The sequence below is a fragment of the Musca autumnalis genome, unplaced genomic scaffold (genome assembly GCF_047663935.1).
Source record: "Musca autumnalis isolate F117 unplaced genomic scaffold, ASM4766393v1 scaffold_4, whole genome shotgun sequence".
NCBI lineage: Eukaryota > Metazoa > Arthropoda > Insecta > Diptera > Muscidae > Musca > Musca autumnalis.
This window is the reverse complement of record NW_027411977.1, coordinates 39,881,724-39,897,897: the sequence shown is the minus strand read 5'-3', so window position 1 is coordinate 39,897,897 and position 16,174 is coordinate 39,881,724. Positions and strand designations below refer to the sequence as shown.

The 16,174-nt window shown below is 34.7% G+C and overlaps 1 protein-coding gene across 1 annotated transcript in view; it reads left to right on the top strand.

Annotated features, from left to right (window-relative positions):
- Nucleotides 1-4,967: 4,967 nt before the first annotated feature.
- l(3)72Dr (lethal (3) 72Dr) overlaps nt 4,968-16,174 on the top strand; it is a 30,489-nt gene continuing 19,282 nt past the window's right edge. The window contains exons 1-3 of the mRNA XM_073986470.1: nt 4,968-5,061; nt 11,276-12,286; nt 13,127-13,618. Of these exons, the coding sequence (XP_073842571.1) occupies nt 13,596-13,618 (23 nt within the window). The 5' untranslated portion in view covers nt 4,968-5,061; nt 11,276-12,286; nt 13,127-13,595. The remainder of the gene's footprint in view (nt 5,062-11,275; nt 12,287-13,126; nt 13,619-16,174) is intronic.

Below are 16,174 nucleotides of genomic sequence, written 5' to 3'. Positions count from 1 at the left end.
AAGACCGAAGCTGACACTCTAATAAGGTGTATGCATCGGCTAGTTATTATCATCGGTAGCGGTAACATTATATTTAGAGGAAATGAAGAGGCCCCTGGAACGATGTGCGGTCAAAAAGAGGAGCAGCTGTAGAAAGCAATAACGAACTCGTGGTGGCAAAAATTAAACCAGTAAGGAAAATATGAAAGTAAGGCGGGGACGATTTCAATATAACTGGCGATTTTTTTCTAAAAAAAATTCACACAAATTTCTTCAATATGTCTATTCAATTTAGTGTTTGGTTCATCATGTACAAGAAAACTGTCGAAAATATGTATACATATAGGGGAGCTATATAGCGTTCGTCCTTTATACATAAAAGTGACCATCTTCAATTTTCACTCGGGTTGGATAATAATGCGGACGGACATGAATAAATCAACTCAAAATGCTAATCTATGTACAAGGCACACTTATATCAATCAGCTGTATTTTTACTTTTTTTGTAAATTTTGCTTCAAAATGTAATAGGGTCTACTCATGAAATTAGAAACTTCGAAATTTGCTAATTAGCGATGCATTCACAATCAGCGATTGTATTTTTATTGCATCGCTAATTAGTCGAGATCTGCAAGTGATTATAAATAAAAAATCTTCAGATTTGTTTGTGTCGATATGTAATGTTAACATAACGCCAAAAAGCTGATGACTTGAGGCATGCATTTATTTCATCTGCTGGAATAGTATAACTGAAAGTGTTTGTCTGAAATTTAAAGGTGAATTGCTTCTTAAATTATTATGTGTCATTGTAAATTCGTTCCAGGTGATAACTTATATTTAGTATTGCATATGTGCCCTTCATTCACATGAATGTTCAGTGGCTTAAGGGCCAACTGTATCGTCCTTCCACCTTCTTATAATGTACATCTTATATATCTGATGAAGCTATAGCTATCGATATGTTGCCTTCTAATTTAAATACTTGCTTTCCAATAAGACCAAAACTTCGCTATGCATAACATCTGGCTTGTAACATATTTAAGAAAGTAGTAGTGGTCGGGTCTTATGGTTTGTACATTTTACATATATAGCGCATTTAAAAAAATAGGACGCAGGGTATAACCAGCACCTCCGAAATTTAACAAAATTTATAGCATTTTTCCACCAAGGACCATCCCTGTACATCATCTGAAAATTACATGGAAATCGGTTTAGAAGTTTTGAAGATATAACACACTTAAAAAAGTGGGCGTGGTCTGGTCTTATAGCCACAAATAAGTCCCTCGGGCGTGGTAGGGTCTTAAGGTCCCAAAATGAGTACCTAGGGTCGGAGAATCGAAGGGTGGATGTTCGGAGCAGGGTAGTTCGTTGCAGAGTGGTTCGATAAGTAGAAGTTCGGAGCGGGGTGGATGGGAGGGTGTGGTTCGGATAGTGGAAATTCCAAGCGGGGTGGATCGGAGGGTAGAAGTTCAATGCGGGTTGGTCCCGAGGGTGGAAATCCGCAGCAGGGTGGAAGTTCGGGGCGGGGTGGTTCGGAGGGTGGAAGTTCGGAGCGGGGTGGTTCAGAGGGTGGAAGAATTAATTCCATCACTCGTTTCATTTTTGCTAAAATAGCGGTTTTATTAAATCAGACATAGTGGTGGTACCAAACCCCTCCGAAATTCAACACAACCCAGCAAAATTTGAAGGAAGGGGTGATATGCGATGACGTGATTTCATGGCATATTTTGCATTGGTTCAAAGCAAGTCGTGAAAGATCCGATCTTTTCATTCATTGTCAAAGCATTTGTCAAAATGACATGCTTAGAATCCGACAATGAATGTCATCTTAAGATCCGAAAATGAATGTCATCTTACGGTGGTTACGCTCATATAAAATTCATAAGTGAAAATGCTAAAAAGATGGCATGACAGATCACTTGCACCCATGATTCAATAGCATCCTTGGCATCGAATATTTTGCTGGGAATGTATAGCCTATCTGAACAACGGGTCCTCCCTGTACATTCTCTGAAATTTTCAGGAAAATCGGTTGACTTTGAGTCCCATTTTGTAGCACAGTGTCGTTTATCGATATTTTCCAAAAAATGTGCACCTTCTCGAGGCCATAACTACTTGAAGGAGCGTTCCAATGCTTTATTATTGTCTTGCCTACAATTGTCTTTGTGTTGGATCGAATATCTTAGTGGTTTGGTTGTTATATGCCAAAATATCCAAAAATGCTTGAAAAAACACTTCAAGTCAAAATCCGGGGGCTCGATTTTCACCCTAGACATATGGTCTAGTTGACTTTGTTGCTGAGTAATGGAATCAGAAACTTCAGGCGCCCGTGATGGTGTTCCCAAGAATCAGAAACTCCAGGCGCCCGTGATGGTGTTAAAATCGCCCCACTCTAATATATATATATACATATCTTCCGTTTTATTTACTTTTTTTGAATTTATATCTTATATTTTTTTGTATTTTATATTTTGCTGCATTTTATATAATTGTTTTGTATTTTATATATTTTTCTATATTATATTTTTTGTATTTAATATTTTTTTGTATTTTTTTGTAATTCATTTTTTTTTGTATTTTATAATTTTCGCATTTTAAATAATTTTCTGTATTTTATATTTTTGCATTTATTTATATTTTACGTTGTTTTGTATTTAACATTTTTTTGTATATTTTATTGTTTTGTATTTTATATATTTTTCTATATTATATTTTTTGTATTTAACATTTATTTGTATTTTACTATTTGTATTTCTCTTTTTTTGTATTTTATAATTTTCGCATTTTAAATATTTTTCTGTATTTTATATTTTTGCATTTATTTATATTTTACATTGTTTTGTATTTAATATTTTTTGTATATTTTATTGTTTTGTATTTTATATTTATTTGTATATAATTTTGTGTTTCATATTTTTTGTGTTTTATATTTTCCCATTTTATTTATTTTTGGTTTTTATACCCTCCACCATAGTATGGAGGGTATATTAAGTTTGTCATTCCGTTTGCAACACATCGAACTAATCATTATAAAGTATATATATTCTTGATCAGGATAAAATTCTAAGACGATCTAGCCATGTCCGTCTGTCCGTCTGTTGTAATCACTCTAGCGTCCGCAATAATTGAGATAGAGTGCTGAAATGTTGCACCCGAGGGGCTTTTTTTCATAGGCTGGTCAAGTTAGAAGATGGGATTTTTGGAGACCGAATTAGCTATAATTTGGCACTTAGGGTTCCTAGTGATCAACAAACTTATATCCCAGAGGATATGGGCATAGGTCCATGTTTTGGTATAGTCCCCATATAACGGTACCTCCCGATTTTCCGTTATTTAAAAAATTTTAGCTACAATTTTTTAAACGAACTATCTGCAATTTGACATTTGAGGTTCTCAGTGGTCATGAAACATCTCCACCAAACATCGTCAACATAGGTCCATGTTTTGGGTATAGCCCCCATATAACGGTAACTCCCGATTTTCGGTATTTTGAGAATTTTAGCCACAATTTGTTACCGAACTATCTGCAATTTGACATTTGAGGTTCTCAGTGGTCATGAAACATCTCCACCAAACACCGTCAACATAGTTCCATGTTTTGGTATGGCCCCCCTAAAATCGTACCTCCCGATTTTCGGTATTTTGAGCATTTTAGTTACAATTTCTAACCGAAATAGCTGTGATTTGACATTTGAAGTTCTCAGCGGTCATAAAACATCTCCAACGAAACATCGTCAATATAGGTACATGTTTTGGTATAGCCCCCATATAACGGTATCTCCCGATTTTTGGTATTTTGAGAATTTTAGCTGCAATTTTTAATCGAACTAGCTGTAATGATCGGTATTTCGAGAATTTTAGCTACAATTTTGTCTATTCAAAAATAATCGTCAATATAGGTCCATGTTTTGGTATATCCCCCCATATAACTGTACCTCCCGATTTTCGGGAATTTTCAGTGGTCACGAAATTTCTTCACTAAAATTCGTCAACATGGGTTCTCTTGAGAGGGTCTACATTGTTTTGACGAAACTACCCTCAATTTGACTCTTGAAGTTCCCTGCAGCTATAAAACTTTTCCGCCAAAAAAATTAAAGATAGGTTGACTCTTTGATATAGCCCCGTAGGTGGTACCTTTCACCTAGCTGAACACATTTTTTTAGATTAGATAAAACTGTACAACAAAATGGTGGTGAAAGCCTGGGGCACGAAAAATTCCTCTTGGGGAAGAAAGGCCGTGGTGAGTATATTATGAACCCCGAAGGACAGATCCGCCGTGAGTCGAACTTCCGCGTTATGGCGTGATGACATTTTTGTTAGAGACCCTGTGGGCTATCAGGAATTAGCGTTATATCTTTGTTCACTGTTGCTTAAGTGTTCTACAAAAACAACAAACAAAGATATAATGCTAATTCATGATGGCTTAAGGGTCTCTTGCAAAAACTTCATCACGCCATAACGCGGAAGTTTGACTCACGGCGCATCTGTCCTTCGGGGTTTTTAATATACACACACCAAGGGCTTTCATCTCCAAAACGAATTATCTCTGCCCCAACATTTGTGTTCACAGTGTAATTTAAGCAATAGTGGGAGGCAGTAGGAGTATCCATTGTCGAAAAGTTTTTCCACCTAAAATGTTAAAAGGACCCTAATTATTCCATTTTAATTAAGACTATTTTATGGTTTTTTTACTTGTTTATATTTTTTTGTATTTTATATTTCTTACATTTGTTGTGTTAATATTTTTTTATATTTTAACTTTTTATTTTATATTTTATATTGTTGTATATTGTGTTTTATGTTTTGTTGCATTATATATTTTTTGTTGTTTACATTTTTTGTATTTTATATTTTATTTATTATTTGTGAGGTAATGCAGCTTAATCTCAGCTCTGTTGTTTATGAATTTTTAAACAACAAGGTTTTTAATGTGGGATGTAGTTAAAATTGATTTACTATTACTTTGTTTTTTTTTTTTTTCAAAATAGTCTGGCTTAATCCCATTGTCGTTGTTTTAATATTTTAAAACAACTAATTTATTAGTGGAGAAAGTTTAGCATTGTTCGCCAAGGGGTAAGGCAGGTAAGACTTGTTTCGTGGTTTTGCATTTTATAATTTATATACATATTTATTTTAATTTTATGTTTATTGTATTTCATATTTTTATACCCTCCACCATAGTATGGAGGGTATATTAAGTTTGTTTTTCCGTTTGTAACGCATTGAAATACTCATTTGCGACCCTATAAAGTATACATATTCTTGATCAGGGTAAAATTCTGAGTCGATCTGAGCACGTCCGTCCGTCCGACCGTCTGTGGTAATCACTCTAGCATCCACAAAAATGGAGATAGAACGCTGAAATTTTGGGAAAATGCGTCTTTTGTTTGCAGGCAGTCAAGTTCGATGATGGGCTATATCGGTCCACGTTTTGGTATAGCCCCCATATAACGGTACCCCCCGATTTACGGTATTTTGACGTTTTTACCTACATTTTCAGACCGATTTAGCTATAATTTGACATTTAGGGTTCTTAAGTGTCAATAAACTTATATAACAAAAGTTGTGGACATAGGTCCACGTTTTGGTATAGCCCCCATATAACGGTACCCCCCGATTTACGGTATTTTGCCGTTTTTAGCTACATTTTCAGACCGATTTAGCTATAATTTGACACATAGGGTTCTTAAGTGCCAATAAACTTATATAACAAAAGTTGTGGACATAGGTCCACGTTTTGGTATAGCCCTCATATAACGGTACCCCCCGATTTACGGTATTTTGACGTTTTTAGATACATTTTCAGACCAATGTAGCTATAATTTGACATTTAGGGTTCTTAAGTGTCAATAAGCTAATATAACAAAAGTTGTGGACATAGGTCCACGTTTTGGTATAGCCCCCATATAACGGTACCCCCCGATTTACGGTATTTTGCCGTTTTTAGCTACATTTTCAGACCGATTTAGCTATAATTTGACATATAGGGTTCTTAAGTGTCATTAAACTTATATAACAAAAGTTGTGGACATAGGTCCACGTTTTGGTATAGCCCCCATATAACGGTACCCCCCGATTTACGGTATTTTGGCGTTTTTAGCTACATTTTCAAACCGATGTACCTATAATTTGATATTTAGGGTTCTTAGGTGTCAATAAACTTATATAACAAAATTTGTGGACATAGGTCCACATTTTGGTATAGCCCCCATATAACGGTACCCCCCGATTTACGGTATTTTGACGTTTTTAGCTACATTTTCAGACCGATTTTGCTATAATTTGACATTTAGAGCTCTTAAGCGTCACTAAACTTAAATAACAAAACTTGTGGACAAAGGTCCACGTCTTGGTATGGCCCCCATATAACGGTTCCCCTAGATTTATGGTATTTTCACGTTTTTAGCTACATTTTCAGACAGATTTAGCTATAAATTGACATTTAGGGTTCTTAAGTGTCAATAAACTTATATAACAAAACTAGTGGACGTAGATCAATGTTTTGGAATAGCCCTCATATAACGTTACCGCCCGATTTCAGGTATTTTGACAATTTAAGTCGCATTTCTAGACCGATATAGCTATAATTTGATATTTAGGGTTCTTAGTGACCAGAAAACTTATATTCGAACAAATTATGAACATAGGTACATGTTTTGGTATAGCCCCATATATCGGTACCTCCTGATTTTCGGTATTTTGATGATTTTAGCTACAATATTAAACCGAACTAGCAGTAATTTGACATTTGAAGTTCTTAGTGGTCACAACACCTCTCCATAAAAAATTGTCAACATAGGTCCATGTTCGGATATAGCTCCCATATAACGATACCTCCCAGTTTTCAGTAATTGGCAATTTTAGCTACAATTTTTAACCGAACTAACTGTAATTTGACATTTGAAGGTTGTAGTGGTCACTACACATCTGCATCAACAATTTTCAACATAGCCCCAATATAACGATACTTCCCGATTTTCGGTACTTTGAGGGTTTTACTTAAAATGTTTAACCACGTAGGTCCATGTTTTGGTATAACCTCCCGAACTTCGTACCTTACCTTTATTTTTTGGACGAAGTTTCTGTAATTTGAAATTTAAAAGCCAACAAAAATTCTGCAACAAAAATTGTTCATTTAAGTTCATATTTTCGTATAGCCCACATACCTCCGAACTAGCTGTTAATGACATTTGAAGTTTTCACGTTATGTACCGATTTTCGGTATTTTGAGGATTCTAGCTACAATTTTTAACCGAATTAGGAGTTATTTGACATTAAAGGCTCCCTTCAAAAACTGTCAACATCGGTCCATGTTTTATTATATCCCCTATATAACGGTACCTCTCAATTTCTCTCCCACCAAAAATTGTCAACATACATAGTTAGATATAGGCACCATAAAAAAGGCCTCCCGAATGAAGCATTTTATGTACATTATCTGACATTTTAAGGTACCCACTTAAAGTTGGGGACAGGACAACAACTAATTATTCCATTTTAGTTAAGAATATTTTATGGTGGAGGGTATGAAAAGTTCGGCCCGGCCGAACTTAACACTTTTTTACTTGTTTAAATTTTATATTGTTTGCATTTAATATTTTAAGTTTTTGAGTTCTATATTTTCTATCTTTGTGTTTTTGGTATTTAATATTTTATAATTTTCTCCTTTGCTTTATTTCTAAAACATAATTTAAAGCTTATCGTCCCGATAAATGCCCGAAGACGTAACCCACATGAAAACTGAAATTCGTTTTTTGAAGGAATCCGACCATAAAGCTAAAATACATGCTCTGGCAAAATTTCCAGCTTCTATGTTCAAAAAGTGCTCTGGCAAAATTCCAAGCTTCTACGTTCAAGAAGTAGCCTTTCGGAAAATGGGATAACATTGCAGATTTTGTTGTAATGGAGGATCCCAAAACCAAACCATCGGTTTTGGTTTCACTACTTATTCCCATTCGTACAGGATTGATAATACTCCAAACACTCGCCCTTATATGAGTGAAATCAGACACTTTTTCAAGATGAGGTTTTTGATTTCCTTTATTTTTTGCTGTGGTGATGCTGCTTATTAGCAAAACATTTAAGTATATTTTCAGTTTTGACTAACGGTTCCAGAGATATCGCGCCTTGAAAAAGTCAAATTCTGTAAAAACTACATGCATTGAAATACTAATAACTTCTTTAATATTGGTCCAATTTGAAAAAATCTTTTTTTGTATGTTTTGTTGTTTTATCAGCTATTAAATAAAAAATACCAACAAAATTTGCACAGTGGGCTTGGATGCTATTTTCGTGATTTAATATTTAAAATCAATTTTTAAAGATGTTCGACCCCATCGATTTTCTTTAAATTTTGTATTAAACTACGTTCAAATACAAACATTTTAAGTCCTATGTGGTAATGGGGTTTGGACGATTACTATTTTTTCTGATTTTTTTTTTTTAAATTTGTCAATACAATTTTTCCTTAACACCTTTGTCAAAAATTTGTATTTCCTGTATTTTTGAAGCTAATACCCCGTTTATATATAACCGGATTTAACAAACCGACTGGGTTTTAAATGTCAATTCCATTGCTTATATTTCAAACAATTCCTTATAAAGAAGGTTAACCCTGCAAAAAGCTCTAATATAAACAGCATATTAGATTACATATTTATCATTGTATATTATATGTTTATCATAAAAAGATATAAAAACATGCACAGTGGGCTTTAATGGAATTTTCGCTGATGCATTTTCAAAATCGAAAAATGACGCAGTTTTTAAGAAGTTTGAGATAAATTCATAAGTATAAAATCAAAACAAATATTTATAAATGAAACTTTTAATTTTTTTTAATAAAATAATAAATTTTGCACAAACGTATAAAAGAAAAATTGAATTGAAAATTTTTAAAAAATTAAGCAAAAATAGTAATCGTCCGACTCCATTACCGCATAGGACTTAAAATTTTTGTATTTGAACGTAGTTTAATACAAACAAATTTAAAGAAAATCGAAGGGGTCGAACAAAAAAACAACAAAACATACAAAAAAAGATTTGTTTTCAAATTGGACCAATATTAAAGAAGTTATGAGTATTTCTTTGCATGTAGTTTTTACAGAATTTGACTTTTCAAGGCGCAATATCTGTGGAACCGTTAGTCAAAAAAATCTGAAAATATACTAAAATAATAAGCAGCATCACCACAGCAAAAAATAAAGGAAATCAAAAACCTCATCTTGAAAAAGTGTCCGATTTCACTCAGAAATCCCCATATATAAAATTGAAATTTGTTTGTACGTTTGTTTGTGCCTTATAGACTCGAAAACCGCTGAACAGATCTTACTGAAATTTTTAGGGTACATTACTACATGGCCAGGAATGAAAATAGGCTATATAATTTTTTGAAATTTCGCGTTGATCTGGAGATATAGCATCAAAACCGGAGGTACCTCCAAAAAATGTAGATTTTGCATGCAACTATCTTTAGAACTATTACAGATACAATCTCCAAATTTTGTATGTGTGACGGAATTTGATGTAGAAATAAATTTACCAAATTATATTCAAATCGGTTGAGATTTGGATATAGCTCCCACATACATATATTTTCGGCCGATTTCCTTATTTTATGCACCAAACACGCTATGGTGTAACGGAATGTGTTACAGAACTTGGTCTAGAAATAAATGTGCCAAATTATATCGAAATCGGTTCAGATTTGGATATAGCTCCTGTATATATTTTCGGCCGATTTCCTGTATTTTATGCACCAAACTCGCTATATATGTCCAATTTCGCTGAAATTTGGAATGCGTAACGGGATTTGGTCTAGACATAAATGTGCCATATAATATCGAAATCGGTTCAGATTTGGATATTGCTCCTGTATATATTTTCGGCCGATTTTTTGTATTTGATGCATTAAACACGCTATATGTGTCCAATGTCGCTGAAATTTGGGATGTCTGACAAAATTTGTTCCAAAAATAAATGTGCCAAAATATATCGAGACCGGTTCAGATTTGGGCACAATATATATGTCCAATTTTACTGAAGTTTGGAAAGCGTGGCGGAATTCGTTCTAGAAATAAATGGGACAAATTATATCGAAATCGGTTCAGATTTGAATATGGCTCCTATACATATTTTCGGCTGATTTTCTGTATTTTATGCACAAAACACGCTATGTATGTTCAATTTCAATGAAATTTGGAATGTGATAAGGGATTTGGTCTAAAAATAAATTTGACAAATTATATCAAGATCGGTTCATATAGGAATATAGGCTTCCATATATATTTTCGGTCGATTTCATGTTATTGTTACGTACGTTAAATTTCAATGAAATTTTGAAGACTTAGCAGTCAGTAGAAGTCATCATTATTTACACAAGTACTTATAGTTGGGAAGGAATTGACCAAGGCTACAGCCATTAAGTATCATATCGTTGAGAGACTTCTTAAGATTTATGTTTTATTATGATATATCTAAATCATTAGGAATTCTTATAGGAGGAACTGGGGCTCAATTCGGTTTCTATGAAAATGTGGCCAAGTATCCGCGTTAATGTACAAAAACACATTTGCATTTGAAAAACGATAAGTTCTAGGACAGAGAAGCCATTGCATAGTCGATACGTCCGAAGATTTGCTTTACCACCAATGAAACCAGGTAACGTAATTTGGTGACTATGTGGGTTCGAGTCCTTGGCTTTCCTTTTTCACTTGCAAATAATTTCAGATCATCAAGCTTAACTCTAAACGAGAAAATTAACAAAAAGTGAAATGAAAACTTTTATAAAGGAAAAAGCTGTCAAATGAAAAAAAATATAAAGGAAATATTTTTCATTTCAAATTTTCATAGAACAAGAATCCAGTCCCTGCTTTCGGAGGAGTGTTACATCCTGAAACATACAAAAATACCATAGTAGCTCCATAACGCCTTCATATCTCCTATATTTATGTATTCGTTAAAATATTAAAAAAGCGTTAATGTAATTATGGCATTCCATTATATTTTATCGTAGTCGGGGAAGCAAAGGGTTCAGCACCGGGTTCAGCTAGTATTATATAAAACAGATTTTCATTTTATAAGGTTGTTTGCTTCTCCTGTAAAAATTTGGCTTTGTGAGTTACGTCTTCGGGCATTTATGGTGACGTTTTGCTTCGTGCCACCGTATTTGGATACTATTAATTTTAATATTATTATATGTTCTTATGTTTCATAAAAACAATCTCTACATTGTATTTTATATTTTTTGTATTTTTTATTTGTTTGCATTTGGTATCGAATATGGCTGGCGATGAAGATACCCCAGAACAAATTGTAAATGACAACGTTGAATGTCTACCACCTAGCCAAAGAGAGGTTATGACAGCTATTAATCGGCTGGAAAACAATAAGACAGCAGGAGCTAATGGACTTCCCGCCGAACTGTTCAAGACCGCTGGCGAAATGCTGATAAGGAGTATGCATCAGTCAATTTGCGAAATTTGGCAGGAAGAAAGCATACTGCGTCAAATACTGGAAAAGACCCACGAAAGACAGATCGACACATACCACCTGTTCGTCGACTATAAGGCCGAGTTGCTGTTTCAAGCCATGTCTGAGTTTGGCATCCTTGCAAAACTAATTCGACAATGCAGGATGACATTGACTGACACAATATCAGCAGTTAAAATAGGAAAGAACCTCTCCGAGGCGTTCAAAACAAAACGAGGTTTCAGAGAAGGTGACAGTCGCTCGCAAGATGCGAATCTATGTACGCCCAGAGATACAAACAGCACGATATACAATAATAATGTAATGTTGTTTGCATACACAGATGACATAGACATAATAGGTAGATCAACGCGAGCCGTTACAGCCACATATGCAAAAATTTAAAAAGAGTCTGCCAAAGTGGGTCTGGTTGTCAACGGCAATAAGGCGAATTGGTGTGTTTGAGAGAAAAATTCTTCGACATTTGTATGTACCAATATGCGTTAACGGTGAATACCGACGTCGCATAAACCACGAGTTATACCAGCCGACCGACATCGATATAGTAAAACGTATCGAACTACAATTGCGTTGGCTTGGCCATGTCAGCAGGATGGAAAATTTGCCCCCGCCAGAAAGGCATTTGAATACGAGCCACTTGACGGTATACGCCCCAAGGGAAGGCCAAAACTCCGATAGAAAGACCACATTGAAGAAGATATGACAAAACATGGCATCCAAAATTGGAGAAGTAAATCAAAAGATCGGTGCGTTTGGAAATCTATTCTTAGTTCGGCTTATGGAACAATACGTTCTGTTTAGTATAAAAGCCATCTAAGTAAGTAATACCACGGTGCGCCTTAACTAAATTTAAATGAAAGGTGCTTACACCTAGAAAGTTTTTGTGGTTTCTGAAACTACAATGTTCATAGATGAGAAAAATCTCAAAAAAAAAAAAAAAATCGCCGGAGGGATTTTCAAATAAATCGCGGTCAAGGTTCACATTTTTATAGCTTTTTAGGTTTTCACCATTTTGCTTGGAAACCGCAAGCCTTATCGAAATGGGATTAAAGAAAATGTTGTAGCAGTGGAAATTCTCTACAAGATTGACCTCAATGGTATTTTCGTAGGTTTTACCATTTTTGAGATATAGAAGTTCAAATTGGGACAATGTACTGACTGTATGGCCCCCTATAAAACAAAGTCATGAAGGTTGCACCTTAATTAACTTGGAATGAAAACGGCTTACACCTGGGAAGTTTTCACGGATTCTGAAACAGCAATGTTCATAGATGAGAAAAATCCAAAAACAAGAAAAAATCGCTGGAGGAATTTCTAAATAAATCGAGGTCAAAGTTCACATTTTTAGGTTTATTTTGGGTTTCGCTATTTTGCTTGGAAACTGCATTTCACCGCTACAACACTTTCTTTAATCCCATTTCGATAGGACTTGCGGTTTCAAAGCAAAATCGTGCAATCCTAAAAAAGCCCTAAAAATGTGAACTTTGACAGCGAAATTTAAAAATCCCTCCGGCGATTTTTTTTGTTTTTTTGATTTTTTTCATTGTAGTTTTACATTGTAGTTTCAGAAACCGCAAAAACTTCCCAGGAGTAAGCACCTTTCATTTAAATTTAGTTAAGGCGCACCGTGATACTTTTTTTGTACTTTATATTTTAGTTTTTTATTTACTACCCGTGCTTATGTATGGTTCTGAAGCCTGGGTACTTGCGCAAGCAGACGTGGCAGTGCTTGGTGTGTTTGAGAGAAAAATTCTTCGAAAGATCTACGGACCAATCTGCGTTGACGGTGAATATCGACGTAATATGGACCACGAGCTGTATCTGCTATACAACGACATCAGTATAGATAAACGAGCTGTATCTGCTATACAACGACATCAGTATATATAAACGTATCGAGATTTAACAATTGCGTTGGCTAGGCCATATCGTAAGAATGAGCTATGATGAACCCGCTAAAAAGGCGTATAAATTAGAGCCACATGGCGGTGCACGCAGAATTGCCAGGCCAAAGAACAGATGGCGCAAACAAGTGGATGATGAGATGACAAGGCGCGGTATTCCAGAAAGCGAAGTAATAAACTGAGAGAAATGGGGATATTTTCTTAGTTCGCCCTGTGGAACAAATGTTCTGTAATGGACCAGCTAAGTAAGTATTTTAGTTTCTGTATATATATTTTTTTCTATTTCACATTTTTGTATTTTATTTTTTATTCTATTTTATATTCTTTACATTTTATTTTTTTGTATTTTATATTTTTTCTTTCAACGTTTTTGGTATTTTATATATTTAATAATTTACTCCTTCCACAAATCTACAAATAATTTTATTAATGGCATCCCTAATGCAATTGAAATGAATTTATTTTTAAAGCATAACTTAAGGGATATACTTCTTGTCGTCGAATTTAAATACTATTAAAATTGAATATTATTAAATGTTCTTATCTTTCATACAAACAATCATTATTGTTTGCAAAGTTTGTATTTTGCTAAACCGTTTACTTTGCTTGTTAATCTGTTTATTGTTTCTCCATATAAACCCAAGAGATATACGTTTAATGATTGGATTGACTTATCATTGAACAACAATTAGACTTTCTTTTTATTTTACAAAATACAATATTTTTTCTTTTGTTTGGAAATTATAGCTTAACGAATGCACACTGCAGTTGTTATTTCTGTCTTCCAAATAAATAATTCTGTAAATTGTTATCTCTCCCTGTATTTAGATAATGTGAGTGAGTGATAAAAGCGTTGCATTTGGGTAAGTGGCCTTTATTATTCGTTTTAATCTACACACAAAAATTGAAGTCGTAATTGTAAATGATTACACTATACATGAAAATTTAACTTTTTTTTAAATTACAAGAAACCCTGTACAGATTAAGAAAGAAGCTTGAAAAATAGGAGACATGTGTATCGGCGTTTTGAAAGTTTACGTCGGGAAGTATCCTAAATGCGTGGGGAAAGTTCCCCCTATTTGTACATTTTTGGAAATATGTATTCGAGCTAAGATTCCTTGAAATCTTTGCATTTTAGGCATATATGTACGTAGTGTCGTTGGCAATATTAATGCCAATAATGCGGGAAATCTTTTAATTACAAAAATTAACCCTCAAGCGAATCACTAAATGGGTAGTTTTGGCCCTTTTTCGTTCATTATTATGCATGTATTGGTTTATTGTTAACACCCACACTAAAAGCTTATGTTTATAATGGATAATTATGAACAAAGAAGGTTTATTTAAATCAGCCCTGCTGAGAACGGTGAAGTTTTCCCTGACCATTTCTCCTTCGGTTTTTGTTAAAACACAAATAAGTGAATATTTTTGATTTCTTCTTAATTATACCCTCAGCATTTATGCTAACGAGGGTATATACACTTTCATACGGGCAAAATGTGCCTCATCGAAATAATGGTTTTAGACCCCAAGTATGTTTGGACGAAATGTGTTTCAGACAATTTGGAGTCGATTGAGCAATGTCCGTCCGTCTGTCTGGCTGGAGCGCACGATAACTCTCGAAGGGATGAACCGATTCGGTTCAAATTTTGGCTTTCGTAATATTTTGCCCCAAACTTAGTTGAAGTTTGAAGATGCGCTATATCGGTCCTCTCTTTTCGGTACCTCCCACACAAAAGTTCGAAATTTTTCGGAAAATTTGTGCGCACGATAACTCTTGAAGGGAGTAACCGATTTGGTCCATACTTTACACATCGGGAAATTTGTGCTAGACTTAGATAAGGTTTCAATATGGACTCAATCGGTTCACTCCTTCAGGTACCTCCCACACAAATTTTCGGAAAAGTTCAGGTTAGGGCCACCTCTCGAATCGCTCTGATTTTTGTTTTAGCAACTTGTATTCACTGCCCCCTATACGACGGTACAAGTTTCATCAGGGGCAAGTCAACACTTCCTGAGAAAATAGCCTGAAAGTTTTAAAAAACCTCTATGACACCGAGTGAGGTGGTTGGAGCGCAAGATAACTCTCGAACGGATCTTCCGATTCGGTCCAAAATTTGGCCTTCGTAATATTTTGTCCAAACATAGTTTAAGTTTGAAGATAAGCCATATCGGCCCACTCCTTCAGGTACCTCCCCCACAAAAGTTCAAAAATGTTCGGAAACATTGTTCGTACGGTAACTTTTGAAGGGAGTGGCCGAACTGGTATATACTTTACACATCCTAATATATCTACCAGATATAGATCAGGTTCAAATATGGACTATATTTGTCCACTCCATCCGGTAACTCCCACACAAAATTTCGGATAAGTTCACTTTAAAGAATGATATCGAATCACTTTGATTTGTGTTGAAGCAACTTGCATTCGCTGCCTTAATTACGATGGTAAAGGTTTTTTAGGGGCAAATCCATACTTCTTGAGCAAACAGCCCGAAGAGTGTAAAAACCCCCTATGTCACCATAGGTTGTGGCTGAGGATCCACTTCCATAACGGCCAATGTCGATCCATTTCTTTTAGTATTTCCTCCTCAAAACTTTTGCTCTTTAATCCTAATCAACATTTTTGTCGTTTCATACGCCCAAAATTTTCAAAACTATCTGAATACATAAGCTTTTTTGGGAAAAAAATGTTTCAATATGCACAGGCTGAGGGTATATCTCTGACGGCCAAGCCGACTGATACTTTTTTACTTGTTAAAGGAGTTTTTGAAATATTTTCAAACAAAGGCCCAAAAAGA